General features: G+C 41.0%; 1 protein-coding gene across 2 annotated transcripts in view; it reads right to left on the bottom strand.

Annotated features, from left to right (window-relative positions):
• The window catches only part of tafa3 (TAFA chemokine like family member 3), a 165,648-nt gene that overhangs the window by 9,054 nt on the left and 140,544 nt on the right, over positions 1–16,050 (bottom strand). For both annotated transcript variants that reach the window (XM_008109846.3, XM_062978665.1), the window contains exon 5: positions 7,197–7,321. In XM_008109846.3, the coding sequence (XP_008108053.1) occupies positions 7,197–7,321 (125 nt within the window). The remainder of the gene's footprint in view (positions 1–7,196; positions 7,322–16,050) is intronic.

The raw sequence follows: 16,050 nt of genomic DNA, 5'->3' as shown, positions 1-16,050 counted from the left end.
TCTGGCGGGAAGGTAACGGCGCTCCATGCAGTCATGCCACATGACCTTGGAGGAGTCTGCAGACAACACCAGCTTTTCGGCTTAGAAATGGAGATGAGCAACAACCCCCAGAGTCGGACACGACTGGACTTAATGTCAGGGGAAAACCTTTACCCTTTACCTTAACTACCAACAATTCCTCAATACTTTATTTCCCATACCACCATACTTTGCCACAGCAACGCGTGGCCGGGCACAGCTAGTATCTATATATTAGATATAATATACTGTTTCCTAGTTTTAAGTTAAATGTGTAAAAGCATTCCTAGACACCACAGAAACCTGGGTCTCCAGTTTTAAAGCCGAATCCAGCAGCACACCCAAGCTACAAACCTGGTCGTCAGAAACATCTAACACAGGCTGAATCCCCATTCCCTGGTCTGCTTTTCAACTGACTCGGTCTTGTCCAGAAGCTTCAATTTATTTGCCCCCATCCAGTCCACTTCAAATGATTAAATCCAGTGCCATTTCTAACAACAATCACCTTTGTCATCCACTGAATGTATTAGATGAAATAGATTCTTACCTACAAACACTCAGTTTATGATCAATAACAAAACAACCCCTTATCAATGATGGCTGGAAGTGACAAATCCACAATACAGTAGCATTTCACAGAATCACAGTCGGAAAGTAGAAAAAGACAATCTAATGCAGTCACCTTCCTGAAGACAGAGTCTGCCATTCTCCACGTAGACATGACTTTATTGTGAGTTAACAATGCTCAAAATAGCACAGTTCTGTAGACAGCTATCACTTCATGTCCAAAAATGCATTCTCCTACATATTTACAAGGGAAAGTAATGGAAAACACCACTCACATAAAAAAATGCCTATCATATGCCTAAATTCAAGAGCAACAGTAAAAGGGGAATAATGAACTGAGGAAAAATAGGCATGACATTTATATGGGAGCAGGTGGAATCTGTTCCAGAATGTTTAAATATTAACTTTTCTTAAAAATTTAATACCTGCAAGCACTTCTGGGCTTCAAAATCCAAGATTGCCTTAAGTGACCTTTTTAGCTGCCAGGGGGCAAGGTATTTCTTTTTATTTAAAATTCATCGAGCATAGCTACATTTGCTTTGTTCTGTCTGAAAAGAAAACCAAGTGAGGGCAAGCCTTTCAAAAGAATTTAAGGGATGTGCATATGCATTTTACAAGATAAATCTTTTAGAAAATCCCTGGGAGGTGAGCCAAAGAAAAGGTCTGTTCTGTGGGCAGATAATTTATGTGAAGCTCAATGCTTTCCCTTCTTTGATTCCACATGCCCTATGTACACAGCAAATAGCCTAAACAAATTGTTCTTAAGTAGGAGTCTGAAGATTGTGCCTCAGCCTTTGAAATGCTCAGTTATTCTGATGGCTGTGGATGATTTTATAGCCTTCAGACAATCCGTATCTTATTTACCCATTACAATGTCCTTTCTTGTGAATTTCACAGTAGGGTTAGTGATTTCTGTCAAGGCAGCCATCAGAATCGTGGATGCATTTGAAATATTTCTATTTAAATTCTATCCCTGATCTTGTGTGCATGCCAAACAAGAGACACATTCAGTGGGAACAATTTAGTAAATCCATTGCAAAATGGCAGGGAGATCAAACTGAGAGTACTGGAGGAAAGAAAGAAAAAGAGCTCAGTTTATAAGCAACAGATACCCCCACAGTTAAGAAGGGAAGATATGCTTGTTATTTAACTACCCAGTTATAGTACCTTAGCAGTTATACCCCAGGCTTCAAAGAGGGCAGAACAAACAGAAACAATGTACTTTAATGCAGAGGTTCAGATGATCAGAATGGGAAAAACTCATAAAACTAATATTGCTCTGTGAAACTATCAGGGGGCATGCAGAGATAAGGTGAGCTGGAAAAGACAAAGTCCTGTCCAGTTTTCAGAGGAAAGCAAAGTTCTTTGGCATCTACATATTTCTTTTCAGGAAAGTAAGCCAATTTCCTTCCCCCCCCCCCCCATGCCAACTATACATGTTAGAGCAGATATGGGCAAACTTTCTAACTTAGGGGCCGCATAGCAGGCCGAAGTGAGGTGGGTCGGGAGAGGGTTCTCCCCAAGTCCCCTTCCTGCCTTTTCCTCCTCTTTCTCTTCTTTTTTGGAGACAGAAAGTGAAGGAAAGATGTGGACGTTTGGATCCCAAAAGAATTAGCCTTAGTCAGGATGAGATGGCAGACAGGAGAAAAAAAGTGTATACATCAGACCCTGTATTGCCCACTCCTGGTATATAATCCTAGAATCCTAGAGCTGGAAGAGACCCCCAAGGGCCATCCAGTCCAACCCCCTGCCATGTAAGAGGGCACAATCAAAGCATTCTCAATAGACAACCTCTGCTGAAAAACCTCCAGGAAGTTCTTCCTCACCTTTTCAGTCAAATCATTGTCCCTGTCATTTGAACTCTTGTGCCCTGGTCTCTAGAACAGCAGAAAGTCAGTTTCCCCCTCCCTCCTCCTCAATGTGATGCCCTTTAAACTCTTGAAACATGGTTCTCATGTTCTCTCTCGACCTTCTCTTCTCCCAGCTAAACATCCCCCAGGAGGAAGGGAGGAAGGAAAAAGAGAAGGAAGGAAGGAAGGGAGGGAGGGAGGGAGGGAGGGAAGAGGAAGGAAGGAAGGAAGGAAGGAAGGAAGGAAGGAAGGAAGGAAGGAAGAGAAGGATGGAAGGAAGGAAAGACAAAAGGGAGGGAGTAAGGGAGGGAGGTTAGGAAAGGAAGGGAGGGAGGGAGGGGGGAGGGAGGGAGGAGAAAGAGAGAGGGAAGGAAGGAAGGAGGAAGGGGAAAAGGGAGATAAGGAAAGAAGGGAGAGGGAGGGAAGGAGGAAGGAAAGAGAGAAGGAAGGAAGGTTAGGATAGTGAGAAAGGGGAGGGCCTGAGAAAAGAGCCCAAAGGGCCACATTCGGTCCCTGGGCCTGAATTTGCCCATACCTGTGTTAGAGCAAACAAAGAGGCAAATGCCTCAGGCATTAAAGCAACTTCAACCCCCTCTCCCAAACCTCGACCTTTCAGCTGTTTCTCTTATGCAGCTGGCCATCCTCCCATGTTGTCACCTCCACCATATTGTCACCAACCACCTCATTCACCCACTTCTGGAAATGTATTGAAATCAATCAATAGATATGCATGCTGATGCTGCCCTTTCCATCTCCAGTTCTGAGTCTACAAAGAAAAGCTATCATTCCACATGAATATTTTCCATACATTGATAACCTGCTTCCACAGGATCCCTAATCATGTGTATAGTGTAAAAACAGCCTACTTGGTCCCTCATGACTTTCCATGCAAAGAGTGAAAGAACTTGAGATAGAGATGGGACTAACATGATCCCTTCTTCCCATTCTAGTTTTAAGCAAGAATTTTAAACTCGTGTCTTGTGTTTCATCTGTGTTCTGTGTATTTAAATATTATTTTATAGAAATACGTTTTAATATGTGTCTTTTATAGAAATACTGGCAAGATTAATTTCTGATATTACAGTCGACTGTTCTGGGAATGCTTTTATCTAAGTGTAGTTATTTCTTGCTGACGTTTTAATAATGCTGAATTTTACTTGGTTTTTAACTCTGCAAGAGCTATTTCATACAGTATTTTATGTAACATTTTAAGGGTGCATTTCACCATTGACTTATGTAGCATTTAATGGTTTAAATAGTATTTTAATGGTGTATTTTGTATTGTATTTAATTATATGGTCTTTATGTATTTATTTGTTTGTCCTATATGTGAAAGACCTATGGTCTAAGCATTAAATAAACTACTACTACTACAATATGTATATTTGTGGAGTTTTTATAATGTTTATGTGTTTTAATTATGCTGTAACTGGCCTTGAGTCACAAGGAGAGGCAGGCAAGAATAATAATAATAATAATAATAATAATAATAATAATAATAATAACAACAACAACAACAACAACAACAACAACACAGTCCTAGACACTTGGGAAGTGTTTGACTTGTGATTTTGTGAAACGAAATCCAGCATATCTATCTTGTTTGCTGTGTCATACAATAAAATAATAATAATAATAATAATAATAAAAACACATTTCCAAAAGATTGAACAAGACTACTGTGTAACTACAATTCAACTGCTAATCCAGTCAGCTTTTTTACGTGCAATGCAGAGGGGATGCCATTATATCCTTTGTCTTCCTTTGCTTCAAGAAACAAAATGTCCTGCTCTAGATTTATATCTAATCCTACTGTAAGTGTGCAATTTTCAACTATCTTCATTTGCAGTTACTACACCATAAGATTAGCAAATTAAAAGGTATATTTGATAGAAAGACACACACTACATGAGGACAAGGGGAACACAAGGAAGGAATGTGCATGCATGAGTTTCCCTGTGCATGCTCTTGTTCACTTACTCATGTAGAGAAGAATGGGATGTAGGAGTACGAGGAAGGATGGCATAATAATAATAATAATAATAATAATAATAATTGTTATTATTATTTTATTTTTGTACCCCGCCACCATCTCCCCAGAGGGACTCGGGGCGGCTTACAGATATAAAACCAACATACAATAATATCAAATACAAAATCACACAAATAAATTTAAAAGGCATTAAAAAAATCACAATCATTATAAAACACTTGAGAAACACAGCAATAAAAACATAAAATGAGTTGGGCAAAGTGCACTGAGTGGAACTTGTAAACAAGAAGGAAGTTAAGGTGCTACAAGGTCATGGGAAGAGCCTTAGACTGGGGTGAACACTGAGGCTATGTCAAGGAGTTAACCAACAGGTACAACTGGTCAGAAAAACCCGCTACACATGCATTCACTTGTGTTTCTGTGTTAATTTATTAGCATGGACAAATGGATAGCTTGGAAAAATGTGAAGAGGGTCAGTATGAGTTTTCATGTGCATTCACTCACTTGTATGGGTGTAGGGGGCGGGGAAAGTGTGAGGAAGGCAGATGGGTCGGCTGGGTACATGTCTTCAGGGTAGACAGAGACAGGGTAGACAACTTGATATAGACACAGGGTCTATTCCCATCCCAATTTGCACTTCCAAGAATTTGCAGCACTTTATCAGTCACCTTGTGTTTACAATATTTATATGGTGCACCTTACCCATTCTACTTTTACAACCTCTCCATTTCAATCCATGTTTTTATTAGTTCTTGTCATTTGTTTTTATTGGCTAATGTTTAAATTTTTATAATTGTGCATGTTTTTTGTCTATTGTTGTGTTTTATATTGCTATTGTTTTTATTCAGGCTTGGCCCCATGTAAGCCGCCCTGAGTCCCCTTTGGGGAGATAGAGGCGGGGTATAAAAATAAAGTTGTTATTATTATTATTATTATTATTATTATTATTATTATTATTATTAGACAGAAAAAGTGGGACAGGGGAGGGGAGGAAGAAAGAGCGGTGGGATTCCCTCTCTCTATGCCAGAGCCCCTTACATCACCTGCCCACCCTCCTCCCTCTTCCCTCATCCCATCATGCATCTACTCACTCACCTAAGTGAGTGAGTGGATGCATGGGGGAACTCCCACGTGGCCAGACCCAGCCATCCTACCATCACAGTTACTTTGTTTGTATGTGTGTGTTAAATGAAGTTTGAGAGGCCAATAAACATTCATGGTTTTATCACTTTTGTTGGTGTCCTGTGACTCTAACCCCTGTGAAGGTAGAAAACCAACTGCAGAAAGATTCAACTTCAATACTGTAACAGGGCAGTATCAGTTGTCCAGTGGGGTTTTATTATATCTTTCAACTAAAGTATTGGAAGGAAGAACATTAAACCTTATCAAGAAGAAAGCCTTCCTGTGTGTGGGGGTAATTAATGAACCCAGTTAGGCCATTTCTTCTTTATAGACCCAAAGAATGGAAAAACAAGATTAATGTGCTGCTCTTTCAAGCTCTTTAAGATCTAAATCCAAATGTCTCTGTTTGACTACAGATCTGACACTTAAGTTTAAAGATAACAGGTGGGAGACAAATAACCTTGTAGGTGGGTTATACACTTGTCTTTTCAGTTTGCTCATAGCGTTTATTGGTTTCCTTATAGCTGCATTGGTCTATCACCCTTTCAAATTTGCCATTTTTGTGGCAACAGAAGCACCAAAGACTGTTGGTGTTTGGCTACCATGAATAAGCTGCCACAAGCTGTCCTAACTAATGAAGAATGGGAAATGTTCCAATGGTTGCTCTTTACAATACGTCACAGGAGTACATACAATCTAATATGATCAAGGCATTAGTGTGCCTTAGATGTGCCATGAACAGAGATGTTGTTTCTTGCTGGAGGTGAATGCAGCTGTGAGCAAAAACAGTTATTGCCAAGAGCTCAGCATTCAGTAACTTTAGGTAACTGAAAACTACAGAAAAAGACAATAGTGAAAATAAAAAGTGGGAAATGAACAAAAAGAACTGGGTAGTGAATAAAATGAAGCTCATGAAAGTGGTAGGATTACTCAGCGATGTTTTCATGTTTGAACTAATGCAGGCTGATGTTCTTTTTTTAAAGCAATTTAGTGTAAACATATTATTTACAGAGGAAAAGATAAGGAAAAAAACAAGACACTGCTATTTTGCAAAACAATTTTATAGGGTGTTTTGTGTGGAATGGAGATTGAAGTTGCAAAGCAAGCAAAGCTTGAAGAATAATTATACTCCACTGTATGAACAATGATTACAAAATTATGCAACTGATTAACCATGACATACATGTAATTACTAATGAGTTTGATAAAATTTTAATTATACCTTGTTCTTCAGGGTATTCAGCAAGCCATGAAAATAATAATCATGTAGCTCTCTGTCACAGATGATTGCTCCAACTGGAGGAGCTGTGACAGGCTGGAAAGTCCTTGGCTGGATCATGATGCAGAGAACAGGAAACCTGCTCCAATAGGCAATGGCTAACAGAAGCCTTACAAATCCACAACATGCATCACTATTACATTTCATTGGCATATTGGGATGAACTCTGTCTATAGATTTATTGTTTCAACAAGACAGACTGTATTCAACACCCATAAAGAAAGACCAATTACTTACCTTGGGATTTTTAAAATTTTTGCCACCAAGAGGATTCTGATAAGAGAGCTAAAGTTTCAAACGGGCCCCTCTCATTCTCCCTCTCATACACACATTAAAACTACTCCAAACAGCATAAAGAAGGAAATACCTTGGTTGTCTTTACTTTGTTTCCAGTACTGCAGCTCCATCCAGACAAATCTGGTAGCACCTTACACTCTTCTCCTTCTAGACATGGTTGCATTTGGCACCACCACTTCTGAAGCACTATTGATGCTAGAAGAAAACAAAAGGCATATCAGAGAAAAAATATCTTTGGTAACAAACTAGGTATTATACTTCCATGTTCATTAGGAGAATTTGAATGTAGCCAATGAAGAAGATAATCTCTCTTTTTTGCAACAAAAGTAATTTTAAAAAAAGGTGGGAACAAAAAAAGCATCTTTAGGACTAACAGTTATGCTCAACAATGTATTATTTATTTATTTATTTATTATTTACAGTATTTATATTCCGTCCTTCTCACCCTGAAGGGGACTCAGGGCAGATCACATTATGTACATATAGGGCAAACATTCAATGCCCATAAACACATCGAACCGAGACAGAGACAGAGACAACAGACAGACACACTCAGAGGCAATTTAACCTTCTCCTGAGGGGATGTTCGATTCTGGCCACAGGCGGGAGCAGCTGCTTCATCATCCACTCTGATGGCACTTCCTTACTTCCTCATTCCAACGTTGTAAATTAGTTAAACTTGCCTCCCCACTTTTATAAGTGGTACCTTATTTCCTACTTGATAGATACAACTATCTTTCGGGTTGCTAGGTCAGCAACGAACAGAGGCTATATTTTATTTTTAATTGACTGGTGCTCACCCCGCCACAGGCTGGCCTCGAACTCAAGGCCTCATGGTCAGAGTGATTTATTGCTGCAGCTGTTTACCTGCGCCACAGCCTGGCATGTACATGATCAACTGGATTATAATCCATGAAAGTTCATGCTAAAATAAATCTGTGACTCTTGAAAGTAGCATAAGGTTCCCCTTTCTCCATTTTTCACCTCCTACCATGTTTCCCTGAAAATAAGACAGTGTCTTATATTATTTTTTGCTCCCAAAGATGCGCTAGGTCTTATTTTCAGGAGATGTCTTATTTTTCCATGAAGGAGAATTCACATTAATTGTTGAACAAAAAAATGAACATTTATTATATACTGTACAGTAGTTGTCATCACAAACCAGCATAACCAAACTGTTAATCTTATCAAGAATTTCTTGTTACTACCACTATTTCCATGTACAACAATGTGTGGTGCTTACATTTACTGATCCTGCCTGCTCTGGTGTTCTGTTTGGCGGGCATGCTTCCAAACAAAAAAATTTGCTAGGTCTTACTTTCAGGGGAGGCCTTATATTTAGCAATTCAGCAAAACCTCTACTAGGTCTTATTTTCTGGGGATGCCTTATTTTCGAGGAAACAGGGTATTTATACCACAACAGATTAACAACAGTTATATTTTTGAAAATTGCTACAATGGAAGTAAATTAAGACTCCTTTCAGCAAAACACTGACAGAAACACTGGATGCGGTTAATCTTTATCATGTCTAGGGTTAATCCATCTTGAAGATTCCAGTCACAGCTTATTATTGAAAACATGAAGACACAAAGAACTATGCAGAAGGCCAAAAGCAGTTCATCAGTGGGTATGAGAGTAGCTGCAGAGGAGCAACAGTGAAATCAGAAGTGGATTCACCACTTCCATTGGCAGTGAATTGATTGACCATCCATTGTTGTACTTATAAATACAGTTTTACATTTGCTTGTTCTATCAATCAATCTATTTATCTATCTCCATCTATCCAATGAAATTTTGAGCAAAACCAGATTTTGCTTGTGAAGCTTCCACCAAATGAGAAAAAAATCCTACCAAGACCATTACTATTCCTTTGGGAGATGAAAGTGAAATAAACTGGAGCACAGAAAAAAGAAAAATGATTTATAATGTCAGACAAGTCAACAAATGAAAACCAAAGAAGGGAATTCAGTTTATTGAAACATTTTCATGCTAGTATGAACATACTGTATATAAGCATGTGTCTTATGCCATGTCTTATGCCCACTGTTTATACTGACTGCCAGCAGACATTCATTGTCTCACACAGAAGAATATATGACCCATGAGATCTTTTCTGGACTGAATGTACTAAAGGCTGGACTAGAGATTTTCTGCATGAAAAACATACACTATTGTCACTCAGCAACGGCCCTTCCCCAAATTCCTAAACCAAAGAGGTAAAAGAATCACAAAACTGTAAATCTGAAAGATAATCTAAGGGCCATTCTGACCAACCCCATCAATGAAAGCAATCCACAGCCAAATCTTCCTTGACTGATAACTGTCCTATTCACTTTTAAGAAACTCCAATAGGACTCATCAACCCTTGAGGCAGCTTGCTACATTGTCAACCAGATAGCAGCTAGAAATTCTTCCTAATTGTTACTGGTTACTAGGCTTGTGCATTTCAGCTGAATCCCGATCCGTTTCTGCTGGCCAGATACCGGTAGACTCCATATCCGTTTTCGCGCACCTCCCAAAAATGGGCATGAAGCTGGATGGCCATTTTTGGACCACAGATCTGGCCCATTGGCAACAATGGGGAGGCTTCCCAGGGTCCCCTTCCCATCATTTTTAGGGTTGGGGTTGGGGTAGGTAGGTATGTAACTGTAGGTAGTAGTTTTCTGAGAACGAGGGTTTTCTTTGTGTTTGCTGGAATTATCATCATCATCATCATCATCATCATCATCATCATCACCTTTTAGAAGTATTTCCTGAAGGAGAGGAGGGAAGACAATGGATTCTGGGCAAGTTTCTCCACAGATTGAAGCTCAGCTAAGTGTTGTAGTTGGTCTTTGTAGCAACAGTCAGCCAACACTTATTATTATATTTTTACTAGAAAATTCTGAAGACAGAGACGAGCAGCACAGAGAAATATATAAAGAGAGAACTAGTTTGCAAAGGAAGGTGGTAGGTAACTAGGTAGTTGTTTTCTGAGAATGGGGTTTTTTGTTTTAATAACAATAATAATTTTTAGTAGTATTTTCTGAAGGAGAGGAGGGGAATTAAAACAAAGTGATTTAAAGCTTACAGAGCCACTCAAATATTTATTTTCTTTTTAAAAAATATTTTAATATTATAATACACCTACAATACACATAGACAAACATGTACATATATACATACACAGACAACACACTACTCATGTTGCAGTTACCCCTCATCCTGCTTCTTGGCAGGGGGTTGGACTGGATGGCCCATGAGGTTTCTTCTAACTCTACTATTCTATGATTCTATGATCCCACCCCACAGTGCACCCACCACTCTAAGAGCCACCCAAATATTTCTACAGAAAAACACACCAAAGAGAAACAAATGCTCTTTCTTTCTCCCAAGTCCCCAAATGCACGTGCCACACACCCCATCCATCCCACATGTTCCCAACTCCCAGTCAGACCCACTAAATAAAAAGAACCAAGAAAATAAAGAAAAATAAAAAAGATTCCAGAGAGAGATCAAGTCAAGACAAGCCAAAAAATCAAGCTGAGCAGCAGCAAGGCAAGGCAATCGGACTGAAGCACAAGGATGCAACTGAGAGCAATGGAGGTGGTCAGCCCATTGACACAGTTTGTGTAAGACAGGGGTCCCCAAACTTTTAAAGCAGAGGGCCGGTCCAAAATCCCTTAGACTGTTGAGGGGCCGAATTATCATTTGAAAAAAAATACAAACAAATTCATATGCATACTGCACATGTCTTATTTGTAGTGCAACAACAACGACAACGAAAGAATACAATACTTAAAAATGAAAACAATTTTAACCAACATAAACTATTAGGATTTCAATGGAAAATGTGGGCCTGCTACTGGCCAATGAGTTAGTCAAGTTAATTAGGATTGTTGTTGTTGTTGTTGTTGTTGTTGTTGTTGTTGTTGTGTGCCTTCAAGTCATGTCAAACTTTGGCCGAGCCTAAGTCTAAAATTAATTATTTATTTACTGCATTTATTTACTACATTTATATCCCACCCTTCTCACCCCGAAGGGGACTCAGAGCAGCTGTATGTACATACAATATATTATTGTTATGGTTGAGCCTTATGGCTCCGATACTGGGAGACGTGGTCGTAAGACTCCTCGAGAGTCAGACTCTCTTGAGGAGCGAGAAAGGAAACGGCTGCGGGACTTATTTGCAGAACCAACAGACGAAGACTCCTTTGAGGGTTTTACCGAGGGAATGGAGGAAGAGGTGGTTAGCTCAGAGGAGGATGACATGGAATGGACTCGTGTGAGGGAGGATTTGGGTGTCACCGGCAATACTAGTGTGGGAGGCGACTGGCGGGTTGCAGGATCGGACCCGTGGACGAGTTGGAGGGATGGAACGGGATCCACAGCTGGGGATGCTGTGGGGCGTAGTCAAAGGTGTTTTAGCTCTGATGAGGATGATGATGATGAGGCACCTGGAATTAGGGTAACAGCTGACAGCGATGAGGAGTTGTAAACTGGCATAAAATGGGGTTTAGAATCCAGGGCTAATTGCGTTGGGCAAGGTAATCTGGACGAACGCTTGGGATCTTGTTGGGAATTTCCTGAAGACGGGTGTGTTTCGTTTGCTGAATACGTAAGTTACCAAGGACACTGGGCATAGACGGCGGGAGGAACTGTGTGGGCTTTTGTTGTGCAATCTGTGTTTAATCTTATTAGCTTGGACCTCCGTCGTCTTCTTGACGGACATTAATTGCCTACTCTGGATTGACGCTGGACGGACTGACTGACTACGACCTCGGACTACCCCTTCTGTGGCTTTCGGTGGAATTGGTGAATTAAAGACGTCTGTACCTGGCTTTCGACCTCGGACCGGACTGGGACCCTGCTGACCGTTGCTACCCTGATTGATGTGCCTGGATCCGGATCCCGTTTGTTGCACGGAGGAGTAACAACCTTAGTTACTCATTTGCAGCTTTCGAGTAGCAGAGAGGAATCTGCTGCCAGCTTTTTATGTTTCTTTCAGTCTTTGTTTATCAACTTTTGTTTGTTTAAATTGCCGGGCTGAAGTAAGCATTTTCTGTTTAACCCGGATTAAACTCCCGTTTAATCCGGTTTAGCTTTTGAACCGCCTTAGGTATCAGCGGAGTCTTTTTTGTGTACCTTTTACACTGAAGGCAAGTGTTTGCCTAGTCCTTGTTTCATACGGGCACTTTTTAGTTCTGTAACTTTAATAAACTGTGTTGAACTTTATCTGGTGGCGTTCTGTCTGTGACAGATTTCCCAACGCCCATAAAAAAGTTTTTTAGTTAGGAAATTACGTTAAGAAGACGATGGAGGAGCTTAAGGCTCGTTTTGACCAGCTACAGGCTGCCTTTTACGCTGCACAAGCAGCACAGCCAGCTAAAGGACATGTAATGACTCCCGAACACTTTGATGGGTCTCGAAACAAACTGCCCACTTTTTTGGCGCAAATTGAACTTTATTTTTCCCAGATTAGCGCACAAGCCTTTCCTACGGACACCAGTAAGGTGGCGTTTATTTTGAGTTTATTGACCGGTCCTGCGGGACAATGGGCCACTAATTTAATTTTGGGAAATGACCCAGTCAAGGACAATTTAAATGATTTCAAGAAGTTACTATCTGACACTTTTGGGGACCCCCTCCGTATGGAGAATGCTAGCTGGGCTCTTTATCGGTTAAAACAGGGAAAGGGGTCTGTTTTGGACTATTTAAACAAGTTTAATTCTTATCGTCATCAACTTGACTGGGGAGAGAATGCATTTATGCTCTTGTTTATTGCTGGCTTGAATGATTATCTCCAGGATGAATTGGCGCGTTTAGAGCCGGCAGAAAAACTGGGACGCTTTGGTGGCTAAAGTTTTGCATTTAGACGCCCGGTTCGAATCTCGCAAACAGTCTAGAGCAATGTATGCGCCAACTGTATCTGCGCCTAGGGCACCTGTAGCAAAAGGGGAGGAACCTATGGAACTCGGGGTGTTTAGAAAATTGTCAACGCAGAAAAGGACCGTAGAAGACAATTAGGACTGTGTTTGTATTGCGGGAATGCTGGGCATTTTGCTAGAAATTGTAATGTTAAGCCTTCTCAGCTTTCGGGAAAAGGTCAGCCCTAGTGCGACATGAGTCCAACGCACTAGGGCTTCTAAAGCAGTCACTTGAGGGGAAGAAACATGTCTTTGTACCCATTTCTTTATCTGTTGGGGGAAAAGATCTTGCTTCTACTCTGGCACTGCTGGACTCAGGGGCTACGGTCTCGTATGTGGATGTTGGGTTTGCAAGGAAGCATGGGCTTCCTATAGTACGCAAAGCATGCAATATATGGGTGGAAGGAGCGGACGGGAAACTACTGGAGTCTGGGGTGGTTAATCGTGAGACCTCAGAAATAACGTGGGAGGTACAAGGAGTAACTGGAAAGTTTGTTTGGGACATTACATGCTTACCAAGATATAATGTAATTCTGGGAATGGATTGGTTAACTTTGGTGAATCCTCAAGTGGATTGGGTGAAACGTACTATAGCTTTTAACAGGCAGGAATGTTTTGCTCTTAGTCCTTCTCAGCTTGACATGGAGGGAGTGCCTGCTGAATATAGGGAATTTCAAGATGTGTTTTGTAAGAAGGAAGCAGACAAGTTGCCGCCTCATAGACCATACGATTGTGCGATTAGATTAGTAGAGGGCGCTAAGTTACCAGCAGGAAGGTTGTACGCTTTAACGGTACCAGAAAGACAAGCCTTGAGGGAATTTCTTGACGAGAACCTAGCTAAGGGATTTATCCGTCCATCTAGCTCTCCAACTGCGGCACCTGTGTTCTTTGTAGCTAAAAAGACGGGGGAGCTTAGACTAGTATGTGATTATCGGGTACTTAATAAAAACACCATTCGTGATAGATATCCGCTACCTTTGATTTCGGAATTACTATCGAGAGTGCAAGGGGCTAAGATCTTTACCAAGCTTGACCTGCGGGGGGCGTATAACTTGATTAGGATACGGGAAGGTGACGAATGGAAGACGGCATTTAACACGTGTTTCGGATGTCACGAGTTCCGAGTAATGCCTTTCGGATTATGCAATGCACCTGCTGTCTTTCAAAGATTCATAAATGATGTATTTAGGGATTTAATTGATCAATTTGTAGTGGTTTATTTGGACGATATATTGATTTTTTCTAAGGATGAAAGGGAACACCAGCAGCATGTAAAACAGGTACTACACCGTCTACGGGGTAATGGGCTTTTTGCTAAGGCTTCCAAATGTGTGTTTCACGTGTCTGAAGTTGAGTTCCTGGGACATGTAGTTTCGGGAAAAGAATTAAAAATGGACCCGCACAAAGTTGACGCAGTCAACTCGTGGCAAGAACTTAAGTCCAAAAAAGATGTACAGCGATTTTTGGGATTTGCCAATTGCTACCGATAGTTTATCCCAAACTTTGCCAGACTCACTGTACCTTTAACGCAACTCTTGCGTAAAAAACAACCGTTTGTGTGGGGAAGGGAGGCTCACGATGCGTTTCAACAGTTGAAGTCTAGTTTTCAGGCTGATAACATACTAATCCATCCGGACATTGATAGACCATTCATAGTAGAAGCAGACGCTTCTAGTTATGCGCTGGGGGCTGTATTATCGCAAAGAGATTCATCAGGGATTCTGCGTCCCTGTGGATTTTACTCCAGACAACTAACACCTTTTGAGCAAAATTACACCATCTGGGAAAAAGAATTGTTGGCTATCAAGGTGGCTTTTGAGGTGTGGCGGCACTGGTTAGAGGGCGCACGTCATCAAATTGTAGTCAGATCTGACCACAAGAATTTAGAACATTTACAAACTGCCAAGAAATTGAATCAACGTCAGATTCGATGGGCTTTGTTTTTCTCTAGGTTCAATTTTAAGGTTCAGTTTGTGGAAGGGAAGGTAAATTTGCGGGCAGATGCATTATCTCGTAAGCCTGAGTTCAAAACTTGCGAGCAGTCAGTGTGTCAGACTATTTTGCCTACAGCCTCTTTATGTGTGGTGGACAATGAGGCTGGGTTACATGCTCAAATCCTAGAGGCTCAGAAGGATGATAACTGGACTCAAGAACAACTCATGCTACTTTTGGTAGGGAATCGTACTATGTTGCCTCATTTACAAGACCAGGAGGGGGTATTAGTACGTAATGGTCAGATTTATGTACTGGCAGGTGCACTCAGGTTGGAAGTTATTAGGGCACATCATGACGAACCAATGGCTGGGCATTTTGGCAGGTTTAAGACCGTACAACTCATTACCAGAAACTATTGGTGGCCAAAGATGCAACAGGACATTCTCCGCTTTTGTGATAGCTGCGCAGTTTGTCAGCAGAGTAAGACGCCTGTCGGGCGCCCTAGGGGTTTATTATCTTCCTTGCCTGTTCCTGAGAGACCATGGCAGATTATTTCCATGGATTTTATTTCTGACTTGCCTAGGTCTGGGGGTTATACCTGTATTTGGGTGGTGGTGGATCTATTTTCAAAAATGGCTCATTTTATACCGTGTTCAACAATTCCAGCGGCTCCTACATTGGCTTTACTATTTACCAAACATATTTTCCGTTTGCATGGAGCTCCTGAGGTTATTATTTCTGACAGAGCTCCTTAGTTTGTGTCTCGTTTTTGGAGACACTTCCATGACTGTTTGGGAACCAAATTGAATGTGTCTTCTGCTTTTCATCCACAAACAGATGGTCAATCTGAGAGAGTGAATGGGTTGTTGGAGCAGTATTTACGTTGTTTCTGTCTGGAGCAACCAAGTGCTTGGGTTAAGTGGTTGTCGGTGGCTGAGTTTGCCTATAATAACGTTGTACATACGTCTAGTCAACACACCCCATTTGAATTAACTTATGGCTTCCATCCGCGGGGAGGGGTGGCGCCGTCAACCAATGTGGTTTCCTCTGTGTACCGTTCTTCTGAAATGGCTGCCTTACAT

The sequence above is a fragment of the Anolis carolinensis genome, chromosome 4 (assembly GCF_035594765.1).
Source record: "Anolis carolinensis isolate JA03-04 chromosome 4, rAnoCar3.1.pri, whole genome shotgun sequence".
NCBI lineage: Eukaryota > Metazoa > Chordata > Lepidosauria > Squamata > Dactyloidae > Anolis > Anolis carolinensis.
This window is presented reverse-complemented; position numbering and strand designations above follow the sequence as displayed.